This window comes from Rhododendron vialii, chromosome 5a (assembly GCF_030253575.1).
Source record: "Rhododendron vialii isolate Sample 1 chromosome 5a, ASM3025357v1".
NCBI lineage: Eukaryota > Viridiplantae > Streptophyta > Magnoliopsida > Ericales > Ericaceae > Rhododendron > Rhododendron vialii.
Window position 1 is genome coordinate 9,498,933 of NC_080561.1, and position 26,446 is coordinate 9,525,378.

At 37.9% G+C, this 26,446-nt stretch overlaps 2 protein-coding genes and 1 long non-coding RNA gene across 10 annotated transcripts in view; 2 read left to right on the plus strand and 1 right to left on the minus strand.

Moving 5' to 3' along the window:
• Positions 1 to 25,950, minus strand: part of LOC131325692 (putative F-box protein At3g10430) — a 35,414-nt gene extending 9,464 nt beyond the window's left edge. The window contains exon 1 of the mRNA XM_058358095.1: positions 25,707 to 25,950. Coding sequence (XP_058214078.1) covers positions 25,707 to 25,742 — 36 coding nt within the window. The 5' untranslated portion in view covers positions 25,743 to 25,950. The remainder of the gene's footprint in view (positions 1 to 25,706) is intronic.
• Positions 7,418 to 8,578, plus strand: LOC131325716 (uncharacterized). Its single transcript, XR_009199795.1, has 2 exons — positions 7,418 to 7,722; positions 8,296 to 8,578. It is a non-coding gene; the product is annotated as an uncharacterized LOC131325716 (long non-coding RNA).
• LOC131325669 (uncharacterized) lies at positions 13,261 to 23,514 on the plus strand. 8 transcript variants are annotated; one of them, XM_058358044.1, is made up of 8 exons: positions 13,277 to 13,427; positions 14,256 to 14,856; positions 19,728 to 19,981; positions 20,107 to 20,181; positions 20,676 to 20,849; positions 20,975 to 21,049; positions 21,424 to 21,594; positions 21,679 to 23,514. In XM_058358044.1, the coding sequence occupies exons 2-8, from the start codon at positions 14,330 to 14,332 to the stop codon at positions 23,244 to 23,246; spliced, it is 2,844 nt and encodes a 947-aa protein (XP_058214027.1). In that variant the 5' UTR covers positions 13,277 to 13,427; positions 14,256 to 14,329; the 3' UTR covers positions 23,247 to 23,514. The 8 variants fall into 8 exon arrangements, with proteins under 8 accessions (XP_058214022.1, XP_058214027.1, XP_058214026.1 ...); XM_058358039.1 differs by having other exon boundaries at positions 13,261 to 13,427; positions 21,424 to 23,514; XM_058358041.1 differs by having other exon boundaries at positions 13,308 to 13,441; positions 21,424 to 23,514.
• Positions 25,951 to 26,446: the final 496 nt, after the last annotated feature.

The following is a 26,446-nucleotide window of genomic DNA, read 5'->3' on the forward strand; positions in this document are numbered from 1 at the left end:
ACAGTTTAGGTGTGAAACAGAAATAACGGCAAGCAACCTGCCTACGGATGAATGGTATAGTCACAATAACTCAGAAAAGGCAAGCCTAAAATCACCAAAAAGGACTCAGAAGTAGAATTAACTTATGTGCTCAAGAGACTTTCTTGAAAACTGATGTATTAACTTGTTTCTATTTTGATCTACATACATTGAAGCATTGTCAGCTCGCCCCCAGACCGACATTGTTACTAGCAAGAAAACACGGCAGAAGAAATGATGTAGATTAAAAATACGATTTTCTATCATATTCATATCCCCTATTTCATCACTTTAAATTACATAACCATATCAAAGTTGAACTCGGTAACCACCAATAGGCACCAGTGAAAAAATCCACATATCATTGAGAATCAAACCCACCTCCCACACATTTCAATCCGGCTTCAGAAGGGTTTCCCTTCTAATTTTACAAAACAAAATCACAACAACAAATCATGATACAGAGGATTTACAACAACGTGCAAACTATACGTAAGAGATTATCATTTTTGGTTCTGCTCTACTCCATGGAATCCATTTCTTACCTTAACAATTGATGATGAAGACGTGTGCCACCAGAAATGAAAACTCGCCGTACACGTCTTTCACCGGAAACGACCTCAATCGAGTTTCAGAGACAAATCGCTGAACGTGACAGAGGGTTTGAGTCGGGGCCGTCGGGCAAAGGCAAAATCAGATGTAGTTGTAGATCTAGGGTGTGAGTCGCTGAACACCAGTCGCCGAATGGTCACCGACTCACCGCCTGAACGAAAACGGAAACGGCAGTCGATCTAGGGTTTGAGTCACCGCCAGACCACTACCGGTCACCGTTGAGAGTGGAGAGAGTGAGAGAGAGAGTGAGAGACGTTGAGTGTGGAGACTGGAGAGACTAGAGAGTGAGAGAGACAGAGAGAGATTCCGAACGTTGAGAGTCTTGAGACTTGAGATCCGAACGTTGAGAGTGAGAGTGAGATATGTGAGTCTGTGACTTTGTGAGAGACTGAGAGATAGAGAGAGAATCAGAGATGTTGCAGTCTGCTAGGGCAACATCTCTTTCCCTTTTATAGGAACCCTATGATCATGTGCGTGCACAACACCAGTAATCCATATGCACCAATAATGAAAAAATCTTGTAAAGTTGTACGATGCATCACTCGAGGGCCGCTTGAGCTATTTTTGAAAAATCGGAACCGTCTAGATTTTACGTTGGAGGGATTATATCATTCATGCCAAGAATTAATTAAATTTATTATCGTTATGTGCTTGATCGTACATAATTTTTTTTTTGATAATAATTAATTTACGTCCCGATGAAGAAGCTTTTAAAACCCGATAGACCCAAAAATTGGCGAGAGTCATTAAAACACAGAGAATAACAAAATGAACGGTATGGATTGGCATAGTTGTTTTGTGATCATGTGGCCAACGTACATTAGACTATAGTAGAATACTTTGGTTCATAACCAATTAAGTTCAATGTATAGACTTGAAAGGTAGCTACAGACTTTTTTTTCTGAATGTTCGATCTAAACCGTTACGATTTAACGTCTTATCAAATTTATCATTCTCACCTGAATAGGTGATAATCAAATGTCGGATACCACATGATCGGAACACATTCGGTGCTTCCGAAGGCATTAAAATCCTATAATGCACTACTTGAGGGCCGCCTAAGCTATTTTTTTAAAATCGGAACCATCTAACTTTTATGTTGGAGGGATTAGATCATTTCATGCCAATAATCAAGTAAAATACTTATCGCTACATACTTGATCGGACGTAAAAAAAAAATTCAATCAAACAATGAATCAGCGTGCCGATGAAAGAACTTTCAAAATCTGACGCACGAAAAAACTGGATCCCATGATTAAAACGCTAAGCACAATAAAATGAACGCATTGAATGGTATCGATTGTCGTGATTGCGTTGCAATTGTGTGGCTACTGCTTGATGGTCTCGTTTTTATATAATAGAGCTATATATTATATACTAAATTTTCAATTCTATAACACAAGTTAATTGGTGGCATGATGGTTTGTTTGTGTATGAAAGAACCTAGAGACTTAGGTTCAAGTCTTAGTCCAGCTAATCTCTTTTGTTTTGTTTTTTCTCCTTATTTCTACTATGTATTTTTTTTTCTTATTTTTTGTTTGAGATTTTTTTGCTTATTTCCCGATAAATCTGATTATGAGGTAAATAATATACGACTCTTGCACATTTCCTTTTGTATTAAATTACTCTTGAACCATAAATATTTTGATAGTTTTTTTAATTTTACTTGTTATCTTGTAATGTTAAATTTACAAACCAATGGTCCAATTGTCCAAAAGCCTATTCACTGAATCACTAACAAAAACAAAAGAAATTTTTTTTACCAAATAAAATTTGATAATTTTTTTAAAATTAAATTAAAGGTAAACAAATATTTTTTACCAAATAGAAATTGTTTACATTTTTAAAATTAAAAAAAATGCCATTTGGTTCGCTTCTTTTTTTTTTCGTGCCTCGTGCCGTGCCCTTCCGTGCCCATGTCGTGCCATGCCGTGCCCGTGCCCGTGCTCGTGCCCGGCTAGAACCGTGCCGTGCCGTGCCGTTCCTGTCCACTTTTCGTGCCCGTGCTCGTGTCGTGCCCGTCTACGACCGTGTCTTGCCGTGTCGTGCCAAGCTAACTTTCGTGCCGTGCCCGTGCCATGCCGCCCACTTTCGCGCCCGTGCCGTGCCCCAGGCCCACTAAGACCGTGTCGTGTCGTGTCGTGCCGTGCCAGGCCAAGACCGTGCCTGTGACGTGCCGTGCCGTCCCGTGCCGTGCCTGTGCCGGCACGGCCCATTTGACACCTCTAACCTAAAATAGCCTCAAAAGTAAGGCTCTGTTTGTTTCGATGTAAAATGTTTCACAATGTAAAATGTTTTTTCAGAAAACAAATTTTAAATTTTTATTTTTCTGTGTTTGGTTGACACTTGAAAATATTTTCAAAAATCAACAAAATAGTGTGGAGAGAGAGATGCGGAGCTTAAATGGTGGAGAGATATGAAATTATTGGAATTGAAAGTGAGTCAGGATTGACGATCGAGAAAACTGAGCAGTGAGAATTGCAGTAGAAGGCAATGGATTCATTTCGGAAAACAACTTATGGAAGATTTACGGGTTAGTCATTTTCCATCAATTAATTTTCATCCAATTGATGGAAAATGTTTTACATGTAAAATGTTTTCCTCATTTTTTACACAACCAAACACCGAAAAATAGATAAAATATTTTACTGAAAAACATTTTACGTCCAAACAAACGGAGCCTAAATGAAAACGTCTAACGGCCAATTTGGATGCAGGGATGCAGCTAAAGGTCCCCTCCATAACTCATCTGAAGGATAAGGCAGTGAATTGATAGGTTTGACTGGGTTTGGATGCAGATTGTTACCTCCATAACTCATCCCCTCCATGTTTCTCTCCCCTTGTTCGGCTTGGGGGATTATTTTTGGATGGAGTTTGAGGTGGGCATAATTAGTTCGGCTTTATCCTCCTGAATTTTGACCATTTTATCCCTCTTCATCCCCCTCCCCAACGGCTCTCTCTCTCTCTCTCTCTCTCTCTGCCAATAACATAGACAGTGAAGAAGAACAACAAAAAAAAAAAAAAACAGATCACCACCACCACCACAAAAACACACACACGCACAACATGAATGTATATGTAGAGAGAGAGAGAGAGAGAGAGAGAGAGAGAGAGAGAGACATATTTGTTCTTCTTGTGGAACGGTCAAATTTTTTGGGAGGGATTTTGTGGGAGAGGGAGGGACGATTGGATTTGGTAGGAGAGATTTTGTGAGAGAGAGGAGGGACGATCGGATTTTGTGGGTTCTTCTTGTACGGTTCTCTCTCTCTCTAAAATGATTGCACAAAGGTAAAATAGTTATTTAATAACTTTTTACATCATTCATCCTTCTTTTATTCCCTCATTTTATCCTCCATTCAAATCAAATACAATTTTATCCACCTCCAAAAGTCGCATCAATGTGGGTCCATCCTCCCTAACTAATCCCTCATATTGTCTTATCTCCCTCCATAAATCATAAATCCCCCAAAGCTATTCCCGCATCCAATCAGACCGTTGAGGGGTAACTTACAAGTTGTTTCTTTAAATTCTAAATAACATTTTAGGTGCTCAAACAAATGTTTAAAGATATATCTATATGCAGAACGCTTCTAATGAGGGCGTCCTTATTTCGTTATTTGCGGACTTCTGTTGTTAGTCATTGGATCGTGTTTTGAATGGTCCGGATGTGCAGAAGGTTTATGACCGGTCACAATTAACTTTTTCCCGAAAAAGTTTCATTGAAATCCGGACCATTCAAAACACGATCCAACTGTCAGCAGTCAGGTCTGCATTTAACGAAAATAAGGGCGCCCTTATTAGAAGCGTTATATTTGTGATTGACCAAAAACAAAAGATATACTGTATCTATATAAATAGTCATATGGAGAGATTAGGCTAAGTTTTTAAAATTTAGAGATCAGCGTAATTTTGAGAAATTGTAGTGAGATACATGCCCGAGTAGTCATTAGTTGGATCTGGTGATCCTATAGGGTGGGGTTGCTCACGCCAACCGTCTATCTCGATAATCAACTGTCTAGATTTAAAACAAACTCTTTCGAAATTGTGTCTTTTTACTTCCCGAATCAGTTTGGATTGTTGAGTCGTAAGGGTTTTGAGCTCCCTAAATATTCTGGATAATAATAGATATGCGTCACACTAAAGAGATTTACAAATATCACGATTTTCAGTGAAAGCGTGATAAAAAGTGGTGCTTAAATTTTTTTTATCTCAGTTTAAGTCCAACGCTGTGATAAAAAATGGGTTTTAGCGCGAAATAAAAAATCTCACTCTTGCGGCGAGATAAAAGAAAAACAATCTCACCCTTGCGGCATGATAAAAGATTTTAGGGCAGAAAAAATGAGATAAAAGATCTCACTCTTATGGCGAGATAAAAGAGGAAAGACCTCACCCTTGTGGCGTGATAAAAGATTTTAGGACGGAAAAGAATGAGATAAAAGATCTCGCTCTTGTGCCGAGATAAAAGAGAAAAGACCTCACCATTGTGAAAGTGATAAAAAAGAGAAAAAAACCTCACCTTTGTGGCGTGATAAAAAAAATTTAGGGCGGAAAAGAATGAGATAAAAGATCTCGCTCTTGTGGCGAGATAAAAGAGAAAAATACCTCACCCTTCTGACGTGATAAAAAACTTTAGCGCGGAAAAAAGTGAGATAAATGATCTCACTCTTGCGGCCAGATAAAAAGCCTACACATTTAGGCGCGCGGTCTGAATTTTCACGTAAACGGATTGGTACTCATTTAGGCAGGTTTTGAAAAGTTATGTGAGGAAAACAATGTCATTTAAGGACTTTGAAAAGTTCTTTCTTTCTTTTTTACAAAAGGTAAGAAGATAAGCTCTAATTACACCCACCTCAAAAAATCTTTGGGAAAATAACAGCCAATGACGTGTTTGATAATTAATACCTTCCAAGGACATTTTCAGTTTTAACAAATGTTCTCAGCATGTCCTTGGCGGGTATTAATTATTAAAACACGTCCTGAACCGTCATTTTCCCAAAATCTTTACGTTTCATCTTCACGCCCAAAAAGATCGAGAGAGAGAGAGAGAGAGAGAGAGAGAGAGAGAGAGAGAGAGAAGGCAAATCCCAAAACTGGGTTCCACCAGTGCCCAGTTGTTTCTTCGACGATGGACGGGCTGTTCCACTAGTGCCCGATTTTCACATGGGCGAGCTGTGATCTTTATGGTTTATTGTAGTAGTGAAACTTAATTATTTTGGATGTCTTCCAAGTGTTTAACACATTACGTAAAAAAAATTATATTATTATGGCTTAGCCTTATCTGAAAATGATTAAAATCCAATTGGGAAGCCATCATTGAAATTGAAATTCAAAATAAACACAAAATTCATGTGAAATGTTTAGTGTATAAAAAAAAAATAATCTAAAGTTTGTCCATAATGTTACAATATATAGGTTGTGATAATTTTCATAAAAATACAAAGTGCACACTACAACAAAAAACACTATTGCCTACTAAATTTACTGGCTAAAACTAAATTTTTCGCCCCAAGAAAATTCTTTCATGACCAACAACTAATTTTGATTGGCAAAAAATCTGTTGTCATATTTTTAAACAATATTTATATATGTAGTTTTATATATTTTAATATCATGTTAATAGCATTTCAAAAAATTTGGCAAATTTTAAGGAAAAAAAAGTTTTCTCACTTTAGGAAGTAAGTATAAATATTTTTGTTTTCCTGATATAAAAGAAGTTCTTGGCTAGCGTAGTGGTAAAAGCTTGGAAAATCAATCAAGGGTGCGTGGGTTCGAAACTTGACAATGACAAGAAAAGAGGGTCTAATACATACAAAGAAAATATCACGTGTAATGATTTTTCATTTCAGTTTATGGTGTGATCATTTTGAACTTTCAATTATGGTTATAGACTGTGATCTAAAGTGACATACGATCACACTTAAGAAGTGTGATCATTTTGAACTTTTAATCACATTTATTACTGTGATTTAAAGTATTAGACTTACAATCACGCCCAGAATCGTAAGTGATCATTTTAAACTTTTAATCACGTTTATTACTGTGATTTAAAGTATTGGACTTACAATCACGCCCAGAATCGTAATAAAAGGGAGTGACTTACAATCACACCCAAATCTATCACGGTAGCAGGAGTGTAATGAAAAACTTACAATCACGACCAATAATTATGATCTTTATGATTTATTGTAGTAATGATTGCAGCATAACATTTCAAAGCCTTCAGTTTACAAGGATTATTAAACCCCAGAATTACTTCCACGTTAATTTTTTGCATTGTGGCTAAATTGAAAGGGCACTCTGAACTGATTGCCTTGTAACTGATATCGTAAGGCTGGGGATTAACTTTCATAGGTGTGAGTTTAATTTTGTGAAGCGTCGAGTTAATGGTGTGGCACATTGTGTGGCTAGTAATAGTGACGGCTCTAAGAATTTTCGTCAGGATATTCATCTAATGGCGGCACCAGAAATTCGAAGTAAGATTTCTTTAATTCTACGTATTCAATGAATGTCAAATTGATAGATAATGGGTAATAAAGAAAGTAACGCTCAATACGGGTTTTTAACTCTTTTTTTCGGTGGCTTGGGTGTTCATTTGTAGAGTAAATTACGTTAAAATTGCATTATGCCTGACTAAAAATATGTATACATATGTATATACAACTCCATGCCTAGGGTGTTCAATTGACAACCCATGGCATTATATGGAGCCACCAGTGGCTAGTAAGGGTGTTTTGGAAGTGTAGGTATTTCTACACTAGTAAACGGCCTGTTTGGATGCCGGAGATGAGGGTGAATTTGGCAAGAGCCTTGATTTACAATCCTGGCCCACACCATCTCCGGTCTTTGACATCTCTTGTGCACGGGTGAATTTGCGTTGAGGCGGATTACAAATTCGGTTGGAGGGTGGATTTATAACGATAGGGGTACCCCTTGTCGTTGGCTAATCCGGGTGTTTTGGGACGATTTTGCCTTCACAAATCTAGGTGAGGTGTCTTCCTCTATGTAACAAGAAGAAGAAGAAGAAGAGAGAGAGAGAGAGAGAGAGAGAGAGAGAGAAGTAATGTTCGTTTCTGGAGAAGTGGATGGAGAGAGGTAGATATAAAGTTTGAGAGTGGAATGGGTGATCACTTAATAACATCTGGGACCTCTTTACTCATTGCCAATTGGTTTTGAGATGGATATAAAGTTTCCACATAGTATCAGAGCGGGGCCCGTTCCACCCCATATTTTAAAAATTAACAATCCACACTCTACGATGACAGACCAGCAAAAAGGCTGCACGATGATAGGACCCAAAAGTGGCCACACGTGACAGACCTCAAATGCGGCTGCACGTGAGGGGGGATGTTAAGGAAATAGAATTGGGACCTCTCTACTCATTGCCAATTGGCTTTGAGATGGATATAAAGTTTCCATGGAAACTTTATATCGGAAACTTTATATCCATCTCAAAGCCAATTGGCAATGAGTGGAGAGGTCTCAGATGTTATTAAGTGATCACCCATTTCACTCCCAAGCAATGTGGGATTCTATTTCCTTAATAGTGTCTTCCTCTATGTAACAACAAAAAAGAAGAGAGAGAGAGAGAGTGTAACAACAAAGAAGAAGAGAGAGAGAGAGAGAGAGAGAAGTAATGTTCGTTTCTAGAGAAGTGGATGGAGAGAGGTAGAAGTTGTAGTGATGATCGGAGCAAGAGACTGACTGCCGAAGTGGTGATGATTGACGGCGGCGACGGCAACAGCGGACGGAGAAGACGAGGCGTTGCAGAGGATGGGTTTTTTTTTTTGTGGAAGAACAGAAGGAAAAGAATGGGGTTGAAAGGGGCGTGGGTGGGTTTTGTACTGTTCTAGACTTCTAGTAGATCTATATTGACATATACATATACATATATACACGTTATTTAAGTATTTTTTTAATAAATTATGTTTTACTTTTAATTTGTTTCAGATTTTTTTTTTCTTTCTAAAGTGAAATCAAGTTTAAACATTTGCGGGGGCAATTCAGTTATTTAACATATAATCCCATCAAATCCATCCTCTAAATCCCCTTCCAAAAAAATCATCCAAACACTGGATTACAAATCCACCATTCTTAGGAGGTGGGTCCACCCTTCTTATATATCCACCTTCATTACATATACACCCTTAAATCCACCATTCTTCTATATCCACTCAAAATCATATCCTCCATCCAAACGGGCCGTAAGGATGTTTTGGAGGTGTAGGTGTTTCTAATTGGGAAGCCTACTTGCGCTGAATGGTAGTCCTCTCCTCTTTTTGAGGATGACAGCTTCTTTTACTATGTATGGTCATTTCACTCATAACTCAACAATTTTTTCACTCACATACTTAGCAAAAAAAAAATTCAGTACTGTGAATAACTTAACAGTGCTCGACAACTTATTTATTACCGGAAATACTTAACAGCTTTTCAACCACAAATAAAAATTTATAAGTTTTTCACGACCAAAAACACCCCATGATTGCCTTGAAGTTGAAGATGCTCCACCTCTGCTTAAATTGTCACCTTTATTAGGTTGTTAACCACCAACTCATCTAAAAGCTTAAGCTATTAGAGAGATAGACAACTTATTATTTATACCTTCAATACTCTCCCTCACGTGTAGCCAAGCTCTCATCTATAAGCAGGCTAAACACATGTAAATATTTTTAACATTAGGTAGGCGATGAGGTTCGAACACAGAATCTATTACCTGCTGTGATACCATATTAGCTTAGTAACTATCAACTCATCTAAAAGCTTAAGCTATTAAAGAAATGGACAACTTATTATTTATACCTTCAATAACCTTCACGTCGGTATCGACACATCTTGGAACAATCTAATCCAGAGCCGTTCTTTTGATTATGTTCAGTTCCTACTCTATTTCCTCCTTGTTGATCCAGTGAGATTGAGTTCACCATAATTTGAATATCGGACAAAGTCCATTTTGACCCCCTTAGATATCGCCATATGTAGATACCCTTCTCATGGTTCAAAACTAACTCACATAACCAATCTGTGGTTTTGAAAATGTGTGGATAGAATCCCCTGCCGTCATCTTTTCCATCTATATTAATGGAGGTATATCTCACACGCCTCTAGAATGTAATCTGAGTCGTTCATAATGTATTAAATAAAGAATAGTGTATCTCTATAAAAATCATCTCGACCAGGTATCAATAACCCAGTGATCTAATTTTTAGTAAATTCAAATTTGAAATTTTAATTTCATAACAAAATTGATTCAACCATGAGCTTTTTCATTGTTTGATTGACTTGAATTTTGGCATAAATGTAGTACTCATCAAAATTTACAATATCAATGGTTTGGATTTAATTTTTGGTATAGGAGATGGTGTGGTTAGATTTAAAAAAGAAGAAGAATCAAGGGACATGAGATGAGGATATATCGGTCTTTTAATGTTGTATTCGTTAATATGGATGGAAAACATGACGGCATGAAGTATATCTGCACATTTTTAAAATCACAAGTAAGTTATGTGGTCAATTTTGAACTATGAGGAGGTATCCGCACATGACAATAACCATATGAGGTCAAAGTGGACTTTACCCTTTGAATATCGTATCATATTGATACATAGCATTTGTTTTTGGGTAGTGATAATGTCAAAACCGTTTTTGTTGGTACCAAAACTTCAATGCATAAAAGTCTTGTACATTGCACATTGTTCAAGCCTTTTGTGCACTAAAATTTTGACACCAACAAAAATAGTTTTGACATTATCATTTCTCTTTGTTTTTTTAACAAATCTGGTACCCTAGAACTGCAGTTTGTTTCGGCTCAAATATCACTCGATGGGCACCGTGCGGTATCGAATTATTTTTAATTTAATTTTTTAGAGCCAAATTGTATACGTTATGCTACGTTTTTGTGATGTAAGAAATAACTGTAATAGCCAAACATTTGAAATGGTACCCAGTACTAGTAGTATATAGTTGGCACCGGTATGCAGCTAGCTATCAGTGCTATGGTAAGGGACCCAGAAAGGTTCATAAGGGACCATAAACTTTTCCATCCGCGTAAACCGCGTGTGGAACCTTCACCTAAACTAAATTCAAACGCTCAAAAAATAAGGGACCATAAAGGCTCATAAGCACAAAGCTTGAATTTCCGTTTGACCGAAAAAAAAAAGAAAAACACAAAGCTCGGAAGTATATTAGAAAGTCTTTCCATACAGATTTTATGCACAATGGTTGTGCAAAGATCACAGTGTGGGGCTCACTTTAAATCCTACACAAACGATTCAAGTCGTTCATTAAATATAGAATATTTTTTTTGAAGGCTCTTAAAAAAAATCAACTCAATCCAATACATATAGGTGCTTGATCTAATTATTTAATTTTTCAGGATTTTGAAATTTAAATAAAAAGTTAAATGGTTGGATCGAACACTTATAGTATCTAGCTTATTTTTGTCTTTATTCAAAAAAAATTAAATTTTGATCATAATTTTTTACTTTTTATGCTGTAGTATATACAATTAAACATGAAAAATGATCTTCTTTTACTATGTCAACCAAGAATTTGGATCTCATATCATATTGATACATAGCATTTTTTATTTTTTAACAAATTTGGTCCCCTAGAACTGCAGTTTGTTTCGGCTCAAATATCACTCGGCACCGTGCGGTATCGAATTATTTTTAATTTCCTTTTTCGAGTTAAATGTATACATTATGGTACATTTTTGTGATGTAAGAAATAACTGTAATAGCCCTATGTTTGAAATGGTACCCGGTGCTTTGGCCAGTGCAGTATTCATAACTTTGATGTAAAAATAGTTATTGATAACGCTTACTCTGATTTTATAAAGTTGTGGTGAATTGTTTTAAAAGTCTTAACAATGAATTATTTTTACCAATTAGATTATACGGATAAAAAATAACTTTGAATTAACCAAATTTTTTTTCTAATATGGTAGACAATAATTTTTTTAATTTTATATGCTAATTTTTTTTTCTTCTCTAACCATAATCAACGCAACGCTGTTACGGAAACTGTACGCTTCAACGGTACGCGGGACCCACTCTAGGCACCACACGAATGATCCGAGCAGTTCAATAATTTAAAAAAAAATTCGAGTGGGCTGACGAAAAATCAACTCAATCCAATATGTGTAGGTGCTCGATCCAATCTATCCATTTTTCATCCAATCTTTCCCATTATTTTGATTTTTCAAAAATAAAAAGATTAGATTGAGCACCTACACATTAAATTGAGCTAATTTTTCACGGGTCCACTAAATTTTTTAAATTATTAAACAACTTGGATCATCGTGCAGGTCCAAAGTGGTACCCGCATGCCGTCGTTACACATGGTCGGTTTCTGCAGACTTTTCGAACCATAATACTGGGGGATAATAGTGAAAGTTTGTGCGTGCATATAAATTCCCCAAATGGAGTATAGACTTCCACAAGTTTATCGAGATAAGGATGGGAAGGGTCATCTTGTGTTCTACAGTAGTTTTTGGATATGGACGGCTAGATTTTAGTCAAACATGCATCCAATGGCTAAGAAATCTTAGAATACTTTTAACGGTTTAACCCTTTTAAGGTACCAAATACATTAAAACCGACAAATTATCCAATGTTTCATATTGAGCATGAATTGGAATCACACATTAGTATGGGATCCACATATGTTGACATGTACTTTACACCCATGTGCGATCAAGATCCGTATTAAATCTTGTTTTAGGGGCATTGAATATATTCTCCTTAAAACATCTTTAAAGTATAACAGAATCTTGAAAATTTAGGCTGAGTTTTGCTAAGATTTTTGGGGCTGACTTTTTAGGTTTTTGAGTTTTATCTTAGATATTTCCAAAATTATTTAGGTAAAAGTCTTATTTTTTTTACTTTTCAATTCGGCTTCACGAGTCGAATCAATAATCTACAAAAATTATGCGCAAAACTAATAAACGCAAATTCTTTTGAATAAAAATAAAACAAGAAAAAAAAATCCGATAAAATTGTAACCGAGACTTAACCTTTATTTGGCCAATTTAACTGTATTAGAGCAATGGCTCATTTTCACGATTGGAGTGGATAACTTTGAACACTTCCAGAAAGGGTTCGTGGCCAATCTTTACTCAAATTCTCAACTTTTGAAAATAAGGGACCATAAAGGCTCTTGGCAAAAGGTTCATAAACACAAAGCCCGGGAGCATTAATAAATCAATTGTGCTAGAACCACAAAAACTTGCATATACAAATGTAGAAAGTCACTCACATTGAGCGTGGAACCTGCATACACAGTACACTGCACACATACGTTGTATGTGAACCCCACATTCAATATAAGTGAGTTTGTGCATTTGTATGTGCAAGTATTTGCGGTTCTAAACTTATTGTTAATAAATTTCTCTCCCGCTCTCCTTTGTAACTCCACTTCTCTCTCTCTCCCCTCCAATGTCGATCTGTCTAAAAATGTATTGAATGGTTCGAATTGAAAATAATTTATTAACGTTACTATTAGATTATCTATTAACAAAAATAAATTATTTTTAATTTGAACCATCACAAAGAATATCTCTCAAATATTAAAATACTAGTAGGACTCTCGAAAATGAGGGACCATAAAGGCTCTTGCAAAAGGTTCATAAACATTTAAATAAATTTTCTTCCCACTCTCTCTCTGTGACTCCACTTCCATCTCTCTCTCTCTTTCTCTCTCTCTCTCTCTCCTCCCAACAAAGCCGGACGACCCCAAGTCAAGAAATCAAAGACAATCGCAGACGACACACGGTGCACACACTTCCCGGGCCCGAATTTGTAAGTTTGGAAAGGTTTAAATTGCCATGGATGCTGAAATTGTGAATATATACGTATTTATTTGGATGAGTCGTAATTATATCTTCACCATAGATGCTTATCCTGTGAATATCTATCAAACGGCAGTTGTTTTTACATCTTCATAGTACTAATAAATATCAGTTGGTGGTGATCCCTCGTTTGATCCTTTCTTTGATAGCTATAACATGTTTTCTCTCTTATAAATTACTGAAACATATACTATACGGTAGAGTTATGTTATTCAACGCGGCGGTTTTCCTAATTCTTGGAAAAATAAACATGTTTGCGTGTCCCTATTCTGTGTCCTGTGTCCCTTTTGGTGCTTCTTAGTCGGAGAACTATGCTTTCTTCAACACTTGGTGCCTACAAGTCTTTTTTTGCTGCTTTGCTAGCTTGATTGATTCGGATGTTTCCAATTAGAAATTCATTCTTTTAAGTTTTTTTTGGGGAAAAAAAAAAAACCGACCAGGCAATTCTCTAGATTGCCCAATAGGACTCTACTTCTCTAGCTAGATTGCCCAATCTAACATTTCTTCTGGGGTTCATAATTTTTCGAGGCTGAGGTCTCTTTTAATACAGAGGAAATAGAATTTGGGTCAAGGCATTTGCAAGGATATATAATTCAACAACTATGGAATCACTTGTTAATTACATGTTCAGTTGTTAGCTTCCAGCGAATCCAGCCTCGTGGGAAAACCGTAAATTAATATTTAAGAATGCTTTTCTGTCGCTACCTTTTTTCTTTTCGTTATTTGGTTTCTCGGTCGACTCTGATTGACTCAAGCGGCATCTTAAATTCGTATGCAGGGTGCCTTGATTCTTGCCAGAGAGCAGTGGTCTTTTGGTGCTTGAGTCCTTGGTCTTTTCTTGAGCTTTTTTCGATGGCTACTATAAATTCCCATGAAGCATCTCCTTCGACTTCTCGACGGAGTTATGAAGCTTATTTGAGCTTTAGGGGCGTAGACACTAACAAAAGATTCGCTGACCACCTCTACCGTGCTTTGATGAGAAAAGGATTGTCCACCTTTAGAGATGATGATGAGCTAGAAAGAGGAGAAGACATCATGCCCGAACTCCAAAAGGCCATTGAAGGGTCAAGGGTTTCTATAATTGTCCTCTCAAAGAACTACGCATCCTCAAGGAGGTGCCTTGAGGAACTTGTGATGATCCTCAAATGCAGGTCTTCAGGACATTTAATTCTCCCTGTCTTCTATGACGTGGATCCATCTGAAGTGAGAACACAAACTGGCAGTTTGAAAGAGGCATTTATGAGGCATGAAAGGAGAATTGAAATGGAAATGGGTGAACAAAAAGAATATTTGAAGGGCAAGGTGCAAGAATGGAGGATGGCGCTCAAAGAAGTTGCAAATTTAGCAGGGTTTCATCTCTCACAAAATATTTTTGAGGCGTAAGCATCTCCAACCCTACTCATTACTTTACCTAGCAAAAAGTACAAAAAAAAAATATAATATTTATTTTGCTTATTCACTTTTTCATCTATGTTTTCCAACCGTTCTCTCTATTCTTGCTCTCTATCCAAATGAATATTTATTTTTTGAACATCTCCCATAGAATTGAGTCAAAAATGTAAAATATAATGAGAGAGAAAGACAGTAGCGAATCTCCTGAGGGGAAATTATAAAATGTGAAGTAAAGAGCCCCTTGGATCACTCAAAATGGATTTTGGGTAGCTACTATAGCCAAGAGGTCTCAAGTAGAGAGCCGGTTGGAGATGCTCTCCTCCCAAATCCTTTCTCTAAGTAACTTGCACCTCTAGCGTCAGTTTTCAGGTATTTTTTAGGTAAGTAAAGTCATTGAAGGGACTTTTGGGATGAGTTTACCTTTTTTTCCGTCCTATACAAAAATGATATTCACCCTCCATTTCATCTTTTTCTTTTTTTCCCCTCTATTTGTCGGAAAACAGAGCTGAATTTATGTGGTTAAATTCCCTACTTGTCCTTTCAATGTGACCCTCAAGCTTCTACTTGTCGTATTTAAGCTTTCAAACTTTCATATTTATGTCAATGCAGCCCAACATATTGGTAGAGATAGGAAAATAATAAAGTGCGTTCTAATTGAGCTGATTTTAGGGTTTCAAAAGAAAGCTCTTGAAATTGTCACATATGAAGCACTAACATGCTAGTGAATCGCCGTGTCTGTGTCAAACATGGACATGGGTGGGGATATGGTAGGTATCAATCTCTAGTCTTTAAAACTTCATGTCTAGTGTCAAATTATAATACTTAGAATGTAAAATGCCAAAATTGAGATACAAATATTTGACCTGAAAAATCCTCGTTTATGTTGATATGGTAAATATAACAATTGCAAACAATAGTACTAGATTAGGTTGTTTTTGGATACAACTTCCAGTAAAAAAAAACCACGTAATAGTCTACAATATTTTAGACATATATTTCCTTGACATGTACCCATTGTGTTGTCATGTGTTTGTATCCGTTATAGACGCACTCATGTCCCCGGCGTGTCCACATATCCGACATGTCAACGATTTTTTTTCTTGTTTTTAAGGGGTGACACGGGGAGGACTCATTACGACATGCGTGTTTTTATGGTAGGGTCAATTTCTAATTTGTAAAACTTAAGAGCTGAATTAAAACAATTATTTTGATATGAAGATAAATAAATTTAGCACAAATTTTTTGTGATTGGTCTCTTTTACTTTTTTGAATGGATGTCATGTGTTTATAGTCGTGGTGGTGGAGAGATGGTGATAATCGTGGTGGCAGCGGCCGCGGAGATGGTTGTAGTGAATGTGGTGTTGTGGTGGTTGTAACAGAGGTGTGTGGTGGAAGAATGGCGAGGGTGGTGGTGGTAGTGGAGAAACAACAGTGGTGGAGAGCGGTGTAAGTGATGATAATAATGAGCGGCGGTGTAGTCGTGGTTGTGAATAAGTGTGGTGAATGTAGTGGTGGGCCATGATGGAGAGATAGTGATGGTTGGAATTGTAGTGGTGGTGTTGGAGAGATTACTATAGTGGTGGTCGTGGGAGTCATTATAGCGATCATGGAGTGATGATGGTGGCGGCGACGATGGAGTAGGGTGGCGGCAGCGGCAGCGGCATGGTGGTGGTGGCAATAGTTGTGGTGGTAATAGTAGCGCTAGTGGTGATAGCAGTGGCATAGTCGTGGTGGTGGTGGTGGTGGTAGTGGCGACAGTGGTGGTAATAGTGGCGGTGTGGCAGTGAAGTGGTGAACTGGTGATGATGGTAGCAACGATGGAATAGTGGTGGTGGTGGTAGTGGTGACAACAGTGGCATGGTGGTGGAAGTGGTGGCAATAGTGGCCCTGGTGGTGGTAGTGCGGGGGTGGAGTAGTGATGATGGCGGCAACGATGGAGTAGTGGTGACAACACATTGGTGGTGATAGTGGTAGTGGTGATGGAGTGGTGATGACGATGGAATGACGGTTGTTGTAGGGGTGATGCCGGTGGTGGAATGGGGGTGGGGGTGGTGGTGGTAAAGGAATGGGTCATATACAAGTACCGACAAATTTAGTCTAAATTAAGTAGGTATCTAGCTGACTGGCTTCTTAGGCTATCCATAGTGGTATAATAAAAAATGGATAACCAAAAGTTGACACGTCAACTTTTGATTATTCATTTAAGAGGTTGCTAAGCTTAACAATGTTGAGGTTTACAATGGTCACTTCTAGTCCATAACCAAAATAAGGAGTCCACTACAATTTCACACAATCTCTCTCTTCCCATCTGTTTTCTGCCATTCACTTCCCTCCATTACGTTTTTTTTTGGACAAAAATATATCGAACATATGGTGTTTTTCCTAGTGTTATCTATCAAAACTATATCGAAACTTTTTTTTTCTTCCTATTTATGTAACCCATATCACAAATCCACCATTCTCTTAATCTTTCAAAAAAAATCAGACATGTTCTTGAATTTGGAAAAGAATGCAAGATTCTTCTTCTTCTTCTTTTTGCAAGGTTCTTCATTTGCTCAACCATAGGGGGGAGGAACAAAAAAAGAATAACCATTTTTTAGTCAAAAAAGTCTTCTTCTTTTTTATGCTAAAAAGTAATTATTTCTCAAAATACTTAGGTAAAAGTAAAAAAAAAATTACTTTTCTGATTCCTCTAGTCGAGATGAATCAATAACCCATAAAAATTTGGTGCAAAACTAACAAATGGGAAAAAATTCAAATGAAGACAATTTTCAGATTTAAGTTAAGTTTAAATTAAATTCCTAAGAATGCAGTCTAAAATAAAAAACGGAAAAAAAGAGTGAAATACCTTAATCCGGCAACGATGAGTTAAATTGTAGATGATCGAGAAATATGAGCTTCATTTTTGGAGGAAAAGAAAGAGAAACAATTTTTTGGTTGAAGTGAAGAAGATTTAGAGCAAGTGAAGAAGAGAAGAAGAAAATACTAGTTGAAATACGCGCGTATATAAATTTTGGAATCAATTAACTTATGTAGTGTGGGGTTCACAAATTTTGATTATTGAAAAAGGTTGCTAGTTTTGATTATCCAAAACCCAAAATTTGATTATTTCTAAGGATGTTGTTAAGTTTGATTATACCATTGTGAGTCATTTTTTGCATAAATATTGTTAACTTTAACAACAACTGATTTTTGATTATACCACTGTGGATGGCCTTAGTTGTTATAACTTTTTAAGCCTACATTGCAAGTGCCAATTAAAAAATCTATTTTGTCCTAATAAGCCAAATGACTAATTTTTTGTCATTGTTTAAATTTTTTTCGCATTTGTAATTTTTCGTCGATTTTAGTGGATTATTCCTTCATTATGACAAAAGTAAAATATTACGATCGAAATCCAAATTTTTTAATAAAGACGAAAAAATTGGCTTATTGACTTATTTTTGTCTTCAAAAAAAATTAAATTTCGATCATAATTTTTACTTTTTAGATTCCCCTCATCATGATGAAGCAATAATCGATTAAAAATCGATGAAAAATTGACAAATGCGGAAAAAAAATTAAACGAGGACAAAAAAAAGAAGCCATTTGGCTTATTAGGCCAAAATAGGCAAGTATGATGAAATATAGTTATCAAACCAACTTATTACTTACGTTTGGAAGCGCTCTCTCTCTAACCCTAGCTGGCGCACCTCTTTGTTTCTCCTTTCCCCTCCCTCCCCTAGGGTTTTCACCCTAAAATGGGCGGCGGGAGGGGGGATCTCCCTTATGGAGTTTTTTTTTCTCTTTCGGCCTCTTATCGGAATCTCTTTTCCCCTCCTTTCATCACTCTCTACCCTCATCCTCCCATCATGCCTCCCGATGCCTTGGCCTCCCCGGTTCCTCTACAGTTGGACCTCCTCCATCATATTCGCCGTTCGCCGGTGACTCGTCTCTGGTGGTGCGGTTCAAATGTGCGCTGTGAGTGCGGAGCTTTTGTGCATGATTGGGTTGCTGGAGTTGGAAATCTATGTTGGTGGATGATGAAGGCGAGGTTTTTTTTCATTTTCTTGTTGGTTTGTGATCCTTTGCTTATTCTTCTCCCTTTTGTGGAGGTTTTCCCTCCGGTTTCTTGCCGTGAGTTTTTCTCCCGACTGGGTTTCTCCCAATTGGGTTGTTTCTTGTTTCTGCAGGAAAATGTTTAGTTGGTTTGGGGTATAGTCTATGGGATGAATCCTCGCTAACGTGGTTAGTTGATCCTTTGTCTAAGGACGAGTTTTCATCTTGATGTACTCTTTGGTTGGAGTTATAATATCATCTGTTATCGGTTGGGGGAAAAAAAAAACCAACTTATTACTTAATGTATTCAAGTTTAAGTGCTGAATTGTGGGTTATCAAACAATCCCTGTCACTTATTTTCTATCTCGATTGTTTTCCTTACACCGGAGGATCATTTCCTTAATAAACCGTTACGTACATTCCTCAATTGATAAGTACTTGATAGTTTGTCATTCATCTTTTAATACGCACTACACAGAATTAGGTACAGACTTTGGTCACATTGCAACCATAGCAAGCTGGAGAGACTAATTTTTTTTAACATGCTCCTCCTTTTTAAGCTAGTTGTAATAAGCATGTAGTTGTTGAGTGCAAATGTCAATAATCTTACTAGAAAGTTGGTCTCCTTATCAATAACTCAAATCGGGAATAGAATTGGATGACGAATGATATAGACATAGTATGCTTACAAAATCATGATTTTGAGACCACAATTTTCCATTCGAGACTCGTCTGATTGATTAAAAAATGACTTATATTCATTTTGTTCATCATTGCTAATGACTCTGTAACATTTTTCATTTCTTCCCTTGGCCTTAAGATATAAAAGCAAGATTATCCAGCATGTCCGCGTCATAGTAACTGAATTTGTCACTATAAACAACCGAGCACACCCTGGCAGCCATGATGGGAATTACTTTTGTGCGTCTTGTAACATGTGTGTGTCTGGTCTCGAGGACGAAAGAACGAGGGGAAAACGAAGCAGGGATGAGATGTCTTCCCACGTGTTTAGTTTGGATATTCTCCAACAACATTTTGGCAATAAACGTGAAGATGTTGCGAAGAGCCTTGGCAGTAAGTTATTGCTTGCTATCTGTCTCTTGTTTTCAACTTACTCACTCTGCAAAGAGAACTGGATTATTCTCATGGAAGCCATATAACAATAGACGGTTTTCTTATGTTTATTCTTGTTGATGCAGTTAGCATATCCACCCTTAAGCGCAACTGTAGGTATCATGGCATTCCTCGGTGGCCAAACCGGATAAGAAACAATGGTAATTCCTCCCTCTCCTTTTTTACCTGTTTGGATTGTTACAAGGAGAGAAATGGATTGAAACCATAATCAAATTTGGGATTATTTCCAAAAGTTTGAGCCACATAAAGTGAACGGGAGTAATAATTACTAATTTGGTCCCTAATCTTCATATGTAACAAAATGTTTCAGTTTCTATGATTCACATAATATAACCTTCTTTCTTTTTCTTTCTATCATATATCCTTCCCTAACAAGAGGCGGGGATGGTTCAACTTTTTCCCCTTATTTTCTCTCCTAAATTATGCCAGTTAAAGAATGCTACAACTATCCTTTTCATGCTACAACTATCCTTGTTTAGCGCGCGAGTTTGTGTCGCTTCCACTTTTCTAACATTGAAGACGTACCCAAACTTTCAGAATATACGAAATGGTTCAATAGCAGAATTTGAAAAAACTCATACTTTTATTAATTCTATACCCGGTCATTGTTGTGATGTGGATTTTTGTTTTTCAGCTGTGTACAGTGAAATTGAAGCAGCAAGGGGTTCCTCTAAACGGGTGTTTCAACTGGAGGGTCAAACAACGCAGTCCACGAACAGGGAAGGGATATCTTCCCATGTATTTAGTTTGGATATTCTCCAACCGCATTTTGGCAGTAAACGTGAAGATGTTGCAAAGAGCCTTGGCAGTAAGTTATCGCTTACCATCTGTCTCTTGTTTTTAACTAACTCACTATGCAAGGAGGGCTGGATTATTCTCATGGAAGCAGTATAACAATAGATGGTTTTCCTATGTTTATTCTTTCTCATGCAGTTAGCGTATCCACCCTTAAGCGCATCTGTAGGTATCATGGGATTCCTCGGTGGCCAAATCGGATAAGAAGCAGTGGTAATTCCTCCCTCTCCTTATTCGCTTGTGTGGATTGTTACGAGGAGAGAGAAATGGAGAGAAACCATAATCCAATTTTGGAATATTTCCAAAAGTTTGAGGCACAGAAAGTGAACAGGAGTAATAATTACTAATTTGGTCCCTAATCTTCGTAACAAAATGTTTCAGTTTCTATGATTCACATATTATAACCTTCTTTCTTTCTTTTTCATTTTATCATCTATCCTTCCCTTGCAAGAGGCGAGGATAGTTCAACTTTTCTCCTTATTTTCTCTCCTAAATTATGTCAGTTAAAAATGCTACAACTATCTGTTTCTTGTCTTCTGGTGTATTATCTTTCCAGCCTAATTTTTCCTTTTCTTTTCCCCAAACAGTCTCGGGACTTCCTAATCCATATGGAGAAAAGAATCCATTACCCACGTTCAATACGCTATCAACTAATGGGCAGACCACAATGGAAAATGAAGTGGGTGGTCAAAATTTGGAGCCGAATGAATGTCTACCGGATTCTTTTGACGACCCAAACTTTCAGAATACACGAATTGGTTCAATATCAGAATTTGGAAAAACTCCTACTTTTTATGATTCTTTATCCGGTCATTGTCACGATGCGGAATTTTGTTTTTCAGCAGTGTACAGTGAAACTGAAGTAGCAGGAGATTCCTCTGAATGGGTGTTTCAACTGGAAGGTCAAACAACACAGTCCATTGCCTGTGCAAATAGCAATGCTCTTGTGTTTCCACAACGTCATATAGCATCAGAAGAGGTGCTAAATGAGAACGGGGGGAGTTCGGAAGATAGGAGAGATTCGTTAGCTTCACAAGCAGAGGCTTCTTTTGAGGGACATGTCTCTGAATCGAGTAATTTGACGGTTCTTGCATGTTCTGATGCAGCTGCTCCTAACCAACCTTTGGCTACGATGCCTACGGTTCCCAACATTATACCTCACGTAACCGGGGGTTCCTCTGAAACATTTCAACTTGAGAAAGAAATGGGTGGTCAAATTCGAGAGCCAAATGAGTTTCTGCCAGATTCTTTTCAAGACCCAAGCTTATGCGATGCAGGAAATGATTCAATAGTGGAGATTGGAAAAACTCCTGCTTTTCATGATTCTTTCCACGGTAATCATTGTGATGTCGAATTTTGTTTTTCATCCGTGTATAATGAAACTGGAGCAGCAGGGGGTTCCTCTAGATGGGCATTTCAACTGGAAGGTCAAACAACTCAAATCCCTTCTTATCCAATTCCCGATGTTCTTGTGTCAAAGCCTCATATAGCATCAATAGAGGTGCTGAGTGAAAATATGGGGAGAGCAGAAGATAGGAGAATTTTGTTACCTTCACAAGAGACTTCACAAAAAGAGGCTTTTTTACAGGGACATGTCTTTGAATCTAGTAATTTGACAGTTCCTACATTTTCTGATGCTGCAGCTCCTAGCCAACCTTTGGCTACCATTCTCCACACGATTCCTACAATTCCCCCCATGGTACCTCGCCTCACTGGGGGTTCCTCTGAATTCTCTGGATGTCCAAATCTTAGTGGTATTGTGGATCCACACCCTCAGATAACATCAACACAAATCCTAAGTGAGAATATGAGAACTCTAGAAGATTTGGGCATTTTTTTAGTTTCACAAGAGCCTTTTATGGAGGGATGTGGCTCTGGATCTATTAACCCGACAATCCCTTCATGTTTGGATCCAGCTCCGAGCCAACAACCCATGATGCCTCCTAGTAGTCTTGTGGATCCACACCCTCAGATAGCATCAACACAAATCCTATGTGACAATATGGGAACTTCAGAAGCTTTGAGCATTTTTTTAGTTTCACAAGAACCTTTTATGAAGGAATCTGGCTCTGGATCTAATAACCAGACAATCCCTTCATGTTTGGATCCAGCTCCAAGCCAACAACCCAGGATGCCTCCTCTCATAGCAAGCCAAGATACAAGCTCCGTGAGGGTTAAGGCAACATATGGGCGCACCACAATAGCATTTAAGCTTTCTTTCGCATCTGGAATTATTCAACTGAAGGAAGAAGTGTCAAAGAGATTGTGGTTCGAGCTTGGTAATTTTGACCTTAAGTACAAGGATGCGGATGGGGACTTGGTTTCAATAGTCTGTGACGACGACGTAAGGGATTATCTGCAACTTCTCACCTCATTGGGAAATCAAGTAAGCAAACTATTTGTTTCTTGATAAAATTCCCAATACCACGAAGTTTAGGGATAACTGCGGATGTGATTACTGCCCATTATTGAAGCGGAAAATACCAAGGTATGTTGAGTTGTAGAATAGTATCACATGGTTGACACCAGTTCCATGTTCTATGTGTAGCGGCACATTTTCTTACCATATTTTCCTTTGCTAAATCAGAATATTTCCGGTATTGTGCATTCAGCTGGACCTCTCTTTGTTTTGGCTTTGGTTTTATGTAAATTTAGGTGGTGATATTTGTTTGTGTAAATCTCGTTCTGTTAGTGTTTCTTTTTATCATCTTTTGATGTGGGGATTATTCGTGTTCTCAATCATTGTTAGATCATGTGTGTGCATGGTGAGGATGAATAAGATTTTGGGGACCATGGGCCTTCAAGTTTAGATCTCATTATGGTTTGTGGGGTGCATTGATGGAGGAGCTCAGTCCTAAATTGTTACTACATTGTTTTAGCAATGGTATGCTTTTTAGGATTCCTCTCGTACAGGGTGATGCTTGTTCCCAAACCTAATTTCTATTATGGTCTCCATCGGTTCGCAATGAAGCTGGACTCTGAATGAAGCCATTTGGAGGAATACTATGGCTGCCATATTATCACTTTTTGGCTCATCATCGGCTGAGTTTTTTTTGTTTCCCTTCTTGTTTCAGGCAATAGAATCGTTTGCTGTCTTAGTGCTCATTTCTTTTCTTTTTTTATATTTTGTTTCATTGTTGCAGAAAGACAGTTGTTTGGTTTGACATATCTGTTTCTCATGTTCTATCAATAAATTCATACAATAAACATCCCTAGGTACGTATAAAAACATCCCTAGGTACGTATAATCCCGGGTCATTACTGAAGTTACGTTTATCGATTCGGAATGTATACAACCTCCCACGGCCTCTGCGCTAGCACAAGCCGAAGAAACAACAAAAGTCTCCACTGGGAAGCAACCTTGCCTGCCTTATTTTTCTAAACAAAAGCAAGCCGTTATCAGGATGGTGCTGGAGTGGCAAAATTAAATTGATGTGGATAACCACCTGTCATTTGTGTTTCACCCTATAATTTCGGGATGTAAAAAGAGTCACGGGATTGCTAAGAAAGACTAAAAAAGGACAGATCCTAAGAACCTTGCACAACTAAGTACTCCAATATGAGGAATTTTATTTACATAAATAAGCATGATCATTGTCGTATACGTCCAGAACAATTGATCTAAGTATCATGTTTCGGACACCATTAACTCAATGTTACAAGGTCCATCATTCTCAGCTGGATGAAAACCAAAGAAACGAGTATGGAAGCATGGATTCACCAAATATTCACTAGAGCAGGTTTTCATTAATTTCCTCCCGTCACTGAAACTAGGCTCTGCTTGTAGATAAAATTCGGCTCACCAGAAAGCTTAAGTTCCCCACGTTTTTGGTTAACAATGTCGTACAAGAAGGGCGATCCATGGAGCTCTGACGTGTTACAACCAGTTCGGATTAGAACCTCATTGTTTTTCCAGAAACCTAGGGGGCTATACAACCCAGGAAGGGGTCCCCAAGTGGATACACGAAACCAGCTGGATTCCGGATCATCAGCATCAACCTCGTGGTTTTCCTTCATCAACCAGAGCACAAATGTTGTACACCCATACTCATAGAAAGAACAGATAACTCCAAGTGAGTCCTTTAGCAATGCAAGGCTGTGGAATTTTCTTCGGTCATGCGTATATGGTAACAAGTTGAACTTTTTTGGCATAGGAGTCACTCTAAAAACCTCTTCACCCATGTCAAATGAAACAACTGCCATGTTAACTGTTTGAAACAAGGACCAGTGAAAAACACCATTGGTGTACGTGCTGCCATATGGCGTACTACAAAGTCCTACATCTTGGAGATTACCACCAATTTGTAGGAACCTCCAACAACCAGAACTCGACGTGTACACCTCAGCGCAATTAACCTCGTCATCCCCTACCTCAAAAGACACAAGTTTAACGACCTTGTAAGTCTTAGCTTTGCCATCAAAACCAAACCCTACAATGCAATCATCGACCAGCTTATATGGTGGGAAGTCGAAGGACGATTTGGGGAGCATATTCACTTCCCTTGTTGCAGGGTTTCATAGCACAATACTAGGTAGTGTGAAATGATGTTGCATTCTATGACGAGTAGTCCAGCATAAACAAAATATGCCATCACAGGGAACCCAAGGCAAGATTTGGTTTCGTCTCCAAACCAAAAGTTAGATCCACGGGTTGTTCACAAAACCAACCCCTGGGGAACACATGATAGCCGTCATGTCCCACCATGAGACCATCACTATTATCATTCCAACTTACCAGACTATTACTAGAATTACTATTGATATGCATGGCAATGAAGCCAGGGTTTCTCGTGAGAGCGCACCATCTTTTGCAAACACACTTGAACCGCACGACGGATTTCACGGGCAATCTCACGAGGATTTCAATTACCAGATCTCCAGGAAGACTCCAACTCCCCATTGCCATTGCCAAAAATTGATCCCTGCAAAACAAAAGCACCGAGATGTTGATAAACACAGAAAAAGAGGCTGCTGCCTTTTGTTTGTAGCCTTAGAACTTTCAAATGTAGACTAGTATATTGCTGGTAGTCCATAGGTCATGTTCTACAGCTCCACTGTATTAATGGATTGGAGGGAACAACACTGCATCCACTCGAGCTCAAACCACCCATATTTGCGAAGGCGTCTGACCACATCTTGCAAGAGGACCAAAGCTGAAGTGGTAGTCTCGAACCACGGGCCCACGTACGATTGTTCTTTCTATGGCGTAGAGTATCTGATAGTTGTACCCCTAATTAGAATATATGAACTCTGGAAATAACAGAGAATCATCAATATCCTCAAGTTCAACGGCGAACGGAGGGAAAGCGTGAATCTCACCATAAACAATCTCATCTACCAAAGAGTGTTTTGATTACATGAGTCCCAAAAATTTTCAATTACCGCCGGTGTGTTCACCCTAATCTCGTGAGGGTGAACAAAATCATTCTCGGGAATAATTGGGCGTGCATATATGAAACAAAATCATTCTTGTTTGATAGATTTTATTAAAATTTTTTAAACGGTGCAAAAAAAAATTGAAAAAATATTTTTCATATTTGAGTTTGAAATTACTTTCTTTTTTTTAAAAATACTTTTTTTTTTTGGAAAGTGAAACACCTCCTAAAACAC

Excerpts from the sequence above, each read along its gene's own strand:
- LOC131325669 (XM_058358039.1), top strand. The coding sequence starts at position 14,330 with ATGGCTACTATAAATTCCCATGAAGCATCTCCTTCGACTTCTCGACGG. Across the intron at positions 20,182-20,675 it reads AAACCGGATAAGAAACAATG|CTGTGTACAGTGAAATTGAA; the intron begins GTAATTCCTCCC and ends TTTGTTTTTCAG. Across the intron at positions 21,050-21,423 it reads AAATCGGATAAGAAGCAGTG|TCTCGGGACTTCCTAATCCA; the intron begins GTAATTCCTCCC and ends TTCCCCAAACAG.